Raw genomic sequence first — 9,911 nt, 5'->3', positions numbered from 1 at the left:
TACTTAGCTGTGGATATCAGCCACCTATAAGGGGTTCCATTTTGCCGTGCAGACCTCCACTGTGTGTTTTTCCCACCTGAGACAACTTGGGTATCCCCTGCTTGGATATAGCGCAATTAAAAAATCTAGTGGTGCACTGAAATTTCAGCAACAGAAATTTTCGGCCGAAAATGGGCCTATCCCATTTCGGCCAAAAACAGGTCATATATGGCGAAAATGAATGGCTGCCGCAGCAGCAGCTTTCACTTTAACTTATGTGGTGCGTGACCGGCCGCGGCCGGCTCCCGAGTCCCGCCGTTTGTACCTCCTCGTCCGCCCTGTGCTAGAATTGCCAGCCGCCTGGCGTCCAGTAACCAGTGACGTCACGGTCCCGAGAGGAAAGCGAGGCCGAGAAGAGGACCCAGCATGCAGAGCGGAGGAGGATCTTCCTCGTCGTCCTCCGCGTCCATTACTGACTCTCTGGCTCCACCCACCTCCTCCCTCCATCTTCTACTGTATGGCCGCTGCAGATAGGAAGGACAGGAGCAGAACCAGAGTCAACCTGCTATCTGTGGGGAGCATTGAGTGACAACATATTATGTGTTATGATGTGCATCATTGTTTCCCTATACTTAGCTACCCCCCTGGCACTATACCTGTATAATACAGCTTTGGGGCAGGTATATAGTGCCAGGAGCATCTATATACAGGCTGTAACTATTTTAAAATAATTTGAGGGAAAAAAGTAATTTTCGTTTTCGGCCAAGGGCTTCCTGAATTTTCAGTTTCTGTTTCGGCCCAGAATTTTCACTTCGGTGCATCCCTACTAAGCTCATGTAACTGATGAAGCAATTAAAAGGTGAAATGCGTTGAGATCTATGACTTCTGTCCTGCATCTTGGCCTACCATGCTTATTGTATAATTATAGTAGGAAAATATGAACCTGTTCAAATATGGTTATATTGGCACTCTTTCAGGAACATTCACACACCGGGGCTGTATTTGTTGGACAGGCTGTTTTTATTGGGATACCAATTTTTGGGGGGATATATATGTTTTTAACCAACTATGTTGTTAATAAAGATTTCTACATTTTAAAAAGTTGTGTAACTATTTTTTTTAGGGTTTTATGTGGCACCAAGGAAATTCTTTTCCTTTTCTTCTTTTTTTTTTTTTTTCCTCTACTTGCTTACTGAAAGTGTAGTCTGGAGATCTTATAAAAAAAAATAAAATTAAAGAAAAAAAAAAAAAAAATCAAGCAAACTAAAAACCCAGCATGGATTTTTGCTATCCAGTAGCAGCAAAAGAACCGATGCAAAATAAGGAGATCAATCTGCTGGACTTGTTGTGGTCTTTGCTTTCTCACAATGTTTTGCAGTAGCTGTTATGCAAATGAAAGAGGAAGTAAAAAAAAGAAAAAGGATGCAGGTCACAGCAAACTCTGAGACCAAAGTAAAATCGGATTCTCACACTAACGAAGGTGGATGAGTAAGGGAAAAGTCATTTGTTTAGTAAAATAAAGAGTCTCTTTTCACCAATTTGTGCAAACGTTATCACTTGTGTTAGAAAACTGTATATTTTTTCAATCCAACCTAAAACACACTGCTGTCGCCCTTTGCTAGTGACCTTTGACCCCGACACTTAGGGCCCTTTCACACTATGTTTTTCCTGCGTTTTTACCTTGCAAGAAAACGTTAAAAAAAAATGTTTCCCTTTAAATCCTATAGGACTGCGTTACAGGTGTGGTGTGGTTTTTCTTTCCTGCATCTTTGGTGCACTAAAAATGAAGCTTCCCATTGAAAGGATTGGAAATTGTGGTAAAATTGCACCGCGATTTGCATTTTTGGAGCGTTTTTGCGTTACTTGTCTATTTTTCACAGGTGCAGGCAACCCAAAAATGCACCAGAAACGCACAGGAATTACATCTGAAACACAGCAAGATCATGGAAAACATGCATATGCACTTTTACCGCGATATTGCTACAGAGCAGTATGAAAGACCCTAACCTAGATCAAGCCCTCACCTACCCAAATGTATCTTTATTTTCTTATTTATTTAATGAATTTATTTCTATTTACACACAGACTGATTTTTTTTGTTTAGGCCTCTTTCACAATTGCGGACCGTTCAGATCTGCCTGTCAGTTTTTTTGGCGGATCTGAACGTCTCTATGGGGCATCGGATGTCAGTGGAGACATGTCCGCTGACATTCAATCTGATCCGGTCCGTCAAATCCGGACGGATGGAAACCCTATTTTCCATCTGTCTGGCGGATTGGATCGGATGAGAATGGACAGGCGGTCCGTTCTCATCCCATTCCCCCATAGAGAAGAGTGGGGACCTGACAGCTCCCTCTCCGCACGCAGCGCGGAGACAGAGCTGCCATCCACCTGCTCAGAGGGGGATCAGAGGATCAATCCCCCGCTGAGAAAAACTGACTCCCCTGATGGAGCGGCAAGTATGAAAGGGGCCTTAACACTTTTCTCTTCTGACTCGGAGGAAAAGATGCATTGTATCTTTTTGTCCCATTCAGCGTAGAAAAACAGTACAACGGTTTTATTGAGTGATCACTGTGACAGTCAATCAAAGAATATCACAATATATATGACATGTGTAACATGAATTCAAAAAAAAAAAAAACTCTATTATATACTTGCATTATCTTTATTTTGTTGGAATTTATAGGTTACAGTGTTCTTTATTATATTTCACTGTTTATATAGGAATCACTGCTAGATTTAGTGCTGCTCCATTTATATATTATTTATTGTTGATGGTGTGGTGACACTATAGGAGTTGGCAGCTTTATTTTTATTTTTATTTGATTTACTGTAAAATCATTATCATGTATTCACAATTCAATGCACTGAGTAGCTCAAAGTTCACTTTCTCTTTAATTACTTTTAGTGCACACAAACCAAATATGTCAAACCCCAAAACTGTATGCCTGCAAAGTGGTGAAAAATATGATATCCAAATAGTCCATAGGACATCCTTTAAAAACCTTTACAACTCATCAGTCTAGAGTTTACCATAAATGTTGGCCCTAAAATTATTCCTCTCATGCAGTCGTGCACAAGGATACCCAATATGTGTTAAGCAATTGACTTTTATGCACTCATGTGCATCCTAGGTGTATTCATTCGTGCATATGAGAGAGTGGGGGAGGGGTTTTTCCATTTTTATTTTTTTTTATTATTTTAAAACGCTTTTTACATTTTTAACAATACCCATGTTATACTTACCTGCTCTGTGCAGTGCTTCCTCGCCGACACTCTTGCCCCCTTCCTCCTGCCGAGTGCCTCTAAAGAATTCACACACGGCTCAGCCCAAGGGCTCCCGCTGCAGTCTCAGCCAATGAGAAGGGAGACTCCCCAAAGAGCTGAGGCTCTAGTGTAGGGATCGACAAACCCCGGGCGCCAGGTCGCCATTGCAACTATAAAATGCAGACTGGCGCATAGGCTGCTGTCAGCCCCAGTGGCTAGCATTGGGGGATGCACCTTTCCTGAGCAGCCGGCAGGAACGTTTGTTTTCTGATGCTAAGGGTGGGGAAGGGAAGCGCTGTGAAGCCGGGTTAAAAGAGGAGAGGTGAGGGACTGCGAGGGGCGGGTTAGAGCAGACGAGGGGCTGTAAAGTGGTAGGAAGGGCAGGTCAGGGAGGAGTGGAGCTGACAGGGGCAGAGTGGGGCCCCTGGCAGGAAGTGTGCCCTGTGTGGCTCTCTCCTCCCTCCGCGTCTAGTTCGAGCTGTCCAGCGAGACACCCTAGAGCAGGAACCGACGGCTCTGAACAGGCTTAGCAATGGCTTCCCCGGGCGCTTTGATTCCCCCCCTCCCCCAGATGAGCTCCGACTGCGGCTCTGTGTCAGGTGTGGCCAGCCTGAGATCCCCCTAATGGCAAACATAGAGAAACAAGGTGCCCAGTATGACCAGTAAATAAAAAAGCCTGTGTTGAAACCTCAGCTGCTCCTTAAGGGATCAGAGTCCGATCAATAGAAAAACTAGAAGATAAGGGAGCGCTTCTGGTTGTGGCTGTTATAAGATGGTCAGTAAATAATAAAGTGAAGGCAATTGTGTAACTATATATTGTATATAGAGAGATCTTGAGTAAAGCTCCACTCCAGAAAAAAAGTCCAGATAGTCCAGTTTATTAAGTAGGATAAAAACACCAATGAACAATGTAAATTGTCACTCATAGGATATCGGGCTTAGCCCGTGTGCTTGCCCCCCTGCTGATGGTCTTACGTCGCTATATCTGGATAAGAGCAGCGGCGGCGCAGGAGATGTCACTGATCCGCGCCAGCAAGTAACAGGAAGAAGAACCGGACACCGCCTACGACTCCTCCAGTGTGAATGCAAACGGTCCCGTCACCATGACAAAATGTTTCTCGCTCTGCGCTTTGTCAAAGTCAGGCTCTCATCCAGCTGTCCTGTGGTTTGATCACCGTGCTGATCCTTCCCCCGGAGAAACGGTGCATCCATCGCCCGAACCACTACAGCGGCAGTACGGGTCCCTACTTGCAATGATCTCCTGGCCACAGACATAGCGACGTAAGACCATCAGCAGTGGGGCAAGTACACTGGCTCAGCCCGATATCCTATGAGTGACAATTTACACTGTTCATTGGGGTTTTTATCCTACTTAATAAACTGGACTATCTGGACTTTTTTCTGGAGTGGAGCTTTACTCAAGATCTCTCTATATACGAGATCCCCCTAGTACCTTGACAGCTGGTGTGGCCAACTATTAGTGCCCATCAATGCTGCCTTATCAGTGCAGCCTCATCAGTGCCCATATTAGTGTCCATCAATGCTGCCTTATCAGTGCACATCAATGCTGCCTTATCCAGTGCCCATCGAAGCTACCTTATCACTGCCCATCAATGCTACCTTATCAGGGCAGCCTCTTCAGTGCCCATGTTAGTGCCCATCAATACTGCCTTATCAGTGCCCTTATTAGTGCCCATCATAGCCACCTTATTAGTGCAGCCTCATCAGTGCTCATATTAGTGCCCATCAATGCTGCCTCATCAGTGCTGCCTTATCAGTCCTAATTTATGCTGCCTTATCAGTGCCCCTATAAGTGCAGCCTCATCAGTGCCCCTATCAGTGCAGCCTGCCTCATCAGTGTCCTATCAGTGCAGCCTCATTAGCGGCCATAAATGCTGCCTTTTCAGTGCAGCCTCACCAGTGCCCATCAGTGCTGCCTCATCATTGCCCATCAGTGCTGCTTCATCCCAGCACATTACTGAAGAAGGAAAATTACTTATTTGCAAAATTTTATAACAGAAGTAAAGAAAGGGTTTTTTTAATTTTTTCAAAATTTACAGTCTTTTTACATGTATTTAGCAAAAAATAAAAAATAAAAACTATTGGTAAAAAGCTCTAATCGGTTTAAAAAAAAATTAGAAAAATTAAAATTTGGGTACAGTATAATCATGACCACGCAATTGCCTTTCAAAGTACGACAGCGCTGAAAATTGGCCTGGGTGGGAAAAGTACCCAGTAGGCAAAAGGTTAAAAAAAAACTGGCTCCTAACTTTTTTAGCTGGCTCCTAGATTCAAAGCAAATTTGTCAAGCCATGCTCTAGTGCACATTGCTGGATCGAGGTGAGACTCGGGTAGGTTCTAAGGGGTGCTGGGGGAGTGCTGCATAGCAATTTTTAACCTTTATTCATACAATGCATGAAGGTACAAAGCCTTGAGCCTTTAGAACCACTTTAACCTGGTTGAAAAATAGTGCATCCAGTTCAACCAACAGAGGGAAAAAAAAAAGAAAAATCAACACACTCAAATAGAAAACTTCCATATACCAATACCTACAATTGATCCAGATGAAGGCTTAATACTCCAATAAAGCATGATCTGATTTGCTCCAGAGGGGGAAAGATTTCCGTCCTGATCATCCCCCAAGAGGCAATAGGATTTTCCCCAGATCAACTTTACCTTTTCCAGTTATATTATGTGCATTTAGCAAAGAATCCAAGCTTTTCTTAAAACAATCTACTGAGCTGGCCAAAACCAAAAGCTCTTGAGGGAATCTATTTCAAATTTCACCGCTCTTACTGTGATAAAGCCTTTCCGTATTTGGAGATGAAACCTCTTTTACTCTAGACGAAAAGAGTGCCCCCTTGTCCAAAAGTGAAGTGACCTTAAAGTGAAAACCTCAACACCAAGTTCACTATATGGACCACTTATGTAGTTATGATAATAATGTTGTAACAGGCACTCTTTATGGAGAAAAAAAGTGAATCAAAGTAAATGAGCTCTTCACCTCAGCACACAAAAAGTTAGTGCTGAATTTTGCAACGTACACAGGGAGTTGTGGTGTGCTGCATTCACTGCAGGTGCATTATATAGGTGCACTGGGGTGTCTTTGAAGCTGAATGGAACTGGAGTGCAGCAACACATATAGGGTGTGATACTGCATGCTGCAGGAATTCGCACATTTTAACATAATGCAATGGTGTGCATTAAAAATGGTTAACTCCCAAAAATGGTGGGCCCTTAAAATGATATAGAGGTTTGCCCTAGGGTCTCTTATATGCCCAATATAAAACACATATCTTGTTAAATGAAACATTAGGTATAAGACTTACAATATTCATTGACGCTTCAGGGTCTGCTGTATAGAAAAAGCCGCCATCTATACTTCGGATGTTCCGGTCCAGTGACTGTACTGTAATCGTGTGTATAAATAATATCGCTGGAACCAACTGCCACATCTTTTGACTAGAAAAAAAAAGAACATTTTATGTTATAACACATTATCATCCTGAATTCTGACATGCTTTAAAGGTGGCTCAGGGTATGCCTAGGAACAGCTCACACTGGCAAACAATTTCTTCTTCCAAGCAAAACCTGGTAACCGTGTAGCAGCTCCACTTTTGCTCCACTGAATTAAAGCAGAACTCCAGCCAAAGCTTTTTTTTTGGAACAAGGAAAAATTCGTTCTGTTATAAGGGTACGGTGTCTTTTAAACAAAATTAAAATATGCCCTCACAATAATGAAAGAAAGAATATGTTTTTATTATTTTTTATATCAGAGCCTGCAAAGCATTGCAATCCTAATCAGCAGATTGCAGGTGCAATGTTCAGTTTCCTGTAGAATATTCCTCCAGTCTCAGGTCTGTACGGAGTTTTGGATGTTTCAAGTTACACCAATATTTAGGGCTAATGGAAATAATCAATCAACTACAAGTGTTGGAATGTCAATGAACTGCTCCATTGAGATCAATGAGTCCCTCTGCTGCATTGGAAGATGGGACTTGTAGTCTTTCCACTCAGAGATCCTGAGAAAGCATGATGTGCCTATGCAGATGGATGAGGTGCCTATGCGGATGGATGAGGTGCCTATGCGGATGGATGAAGTGCCTATGCGGATGGATGAGGTGCCTATGCGGATGGATGAGGTGCCTATGCGGATGGATGAGGTGCCTATGCGGATGGATGAGGTGCCTATGCGGATGGATGAGGTGCCTATGCGGATGGATGAGGTGCCTATGCGGATGGATGAGGTGCCTATGCGGATGGATGAGGTGCCTATGCGGATGGATGAGGTGCCTATATACGGATGGAGCCGCACACAGCCAAGCTAAATTCAAAAGAAATCAAGGTGCTCCAGGGGAGAAGAACCCCAAGATTCAGGTAAGGGGGAGGTGTTTTAAGGTTGGGGGGGCTGAGGAATAAATATTGGTGTAGCATGAAACATGGGTAGAAAGGTGGACTTTTATACTCTGTTCCTAAAGAGCAAATGTCTTTTCTCTTTCTGTTCCATCTGATACCCGCCACCTGCACAGGAAGGGAATCAAAACTAACTCAGACGGACACAATAAAATTTTAACCATTCTTCTAAACCTTCCTCATGCTATAAAAGGGTTTCTCTGTGTGTGATAAGAAGGAACGTCCCCACTATTCTTGTTTTGTCTGACACCCATCAAATACAAAGGACTCCAGGGATTTCCTTTATTTCCTCTTCCATCTTATGCTGAAAACGGTTGGTTTGGCAGAAACTGGCTGACTTTCAGCCCAGCACATCATCCAACAGGAGCCGGTCCTACAACTGCGCATGCTGGAAAACCAATGGATGTGAGAGCTGACCGGTGTGTTCTGGCTGGGGGAGGGGGGGTGGGCGCTGACCGGTGTGTTCTGGTGGGGGGGGGGGGTCGCTGACCGGTGTGTTCTGGATGGGGGGGGGGGGGTGCAGTCAATACACAATACACAATAGCTCAGCAAAGAGATGGCCGCACTAACCCTGGATGTGCTAGTATGGCGATCTGTAAGTGTGATTGTAATTCTGGTCTTATGTATAAAATTTCCACTGCACAGCTGCCCAGCAATATATACAGAATATGGCGGTAAGGCTAAGTTTAGATTTGCGCCTAAAACACCACGCCTCTGAAAATGATCTGTGTTTGGAACGCTTTTCAGAGCCGTTTGCTAGGCGGTCAGGAGGCAATGTGTTTTAACTCCGTAATTGCTGCGCAAACACGCAGTTTGCGCCGCTTCCCCATTCAATTGAATGGGTCATGTTTGGCAGGCAGTAAGCCTGCCGAACTTACCAGGAGTGATTGTTTCTGCCACGAATGCAAAGCATCACAACCGTGGCATGTAAACACCCCCATCTGCTGCCTTTGCAGTTTAAGGGGGTTGCTAAAAACGCAGCTCAATCACACATTTTTTTATACATATAAATTTAATAAAACTAATGAGAAAGAACTCTCATATCAGGGCTCATATTAAAGCTTAAGATTAATCTGCTTATATTTTGCCTCTTCTGGTTTGTCCTCCACCATCAACATGCTAATGGCATGATTAGAAATAATATCTCATTTTAGACCCATTGATATCATCACTGGGACTCTGTGCTTTTCTAAGCAATGCAGGCACGTTATGGCTGGCAGGATGATGTACAAAGCTTCCTGAAAACAATAAGCTGTGGAGATGCCCACACATGATGCTGGGCCTCCACAACTGAAAGAACTGAAATCCAATGAATAAAAGGCAGACCAGGGACAATCAGCCTGGGAAGGAAATTGTTAGATGATGCTGGACATGCTACAACCAGGAAATAAGGCAGGCTCTATCTGACTTGCTGCAGGTTCTAATGCACACTGCAGAAATCTCCCAGTGTCTAGTGAAATCAAAGTGAGCAATTTCAGTACAGGAGGGAAGTCTGTACAACTGCACAATAAGTACTGAAGGTGAGGCTGGGGTGCTACTTTAAAGCTGGACTCTAAAGCAATGATTCTTGCAGTGGGGATCCCATGGTAACTAGTCAGGTTAAATGCTTGTTTAGTCTAAGGCCCCTTTCACACCAATGGACCCATCGGGTCAACTTGTCAGTTTTTCAGGCAGACCCTATTGGACTATCCATAGCTCTCTATGGAGCAGCAGATGTCAATGGACATGTGTTTGCTAACACCCGCCGGCTGCCAAACCGATCTGCTAAAAACAGATGGATGGGGATCCGGCCGCCCCATAGACAACAACGGGCTGTGTCTGCTCTGCATAGCGGAGCGAACCTGTCATCTGCCTGCTCAGCGGGGATCAGCTACAGATCCTTTACTGAGCAGGCAGATCCACCGTGTCTGCAAGGGGTCTAAAGGAACATAAAGAGTCACAATACTTATCTTATGCCACCCGTCCAACAGCTTCCTCCAAGCTGAACCACAGGCGTACTTAATCGCGCACCCATGCTACTGCTCCCAATTTGATATCAGTGCTTGTGTGGTCCCCTGAACTCACACTGACTGCATTCGGTGCTCTGTCAAAAGAGTCAACTTGTCAAAATCTCCAATTAGGTCACTTCCGGTGACTCTCCAGCAGCAGTAATTGCAGATTTCGACGACTTTGCTGTTTTCACAGAACACCGGCAGTGTATACACTACGGTACACAATATGAGTGGACATTGTTAGTCCACCGGCTAATAACC

The 9,911-nt window shown here is 44.1% G+C and overlaps 1 protein-coding gene across 1 annotated transcript in view; it reads right to left on the bottom strand.

Annotated features, from left to right (window-relative positions):
- Positions 1–9,911, bottom strand: part of LOC309563624 (lysosomal acid lipase/cholesteryl ester hydrolase-like) — a 66,556-nt gene that overhangs the window by 51,596 nt on the left and 5,049 nt on the right. Inside the window, exon 2 of the mRNA XM_082268168.1 lies at positions 6,576–6,708. Within this exon, the coding sequence (XP_082124294.1) occupies positions 6,576–6,701 (126 nt within the window). The 5' untranslated portion in view covers positions 6,702–6,708. The remainder of the gene's footprint in view (positions 1–6,575; positions 6,709–9,911) is intronic.

This window comes from Pelophylax lessonae, assembly GCF_965119305.1.
Source record: "Pelophylax lessonae genome assembly, chromosome: 9".
Lineage (NCBI taxonomy): Eukaryota > Metazoa > Chordata > Amphibia > Anura > Ranidae > Pelophylax > Pelophylax lessonae.
This window is presented reverse-complemented; position numbering and strand designations above follow the sequence as displayed.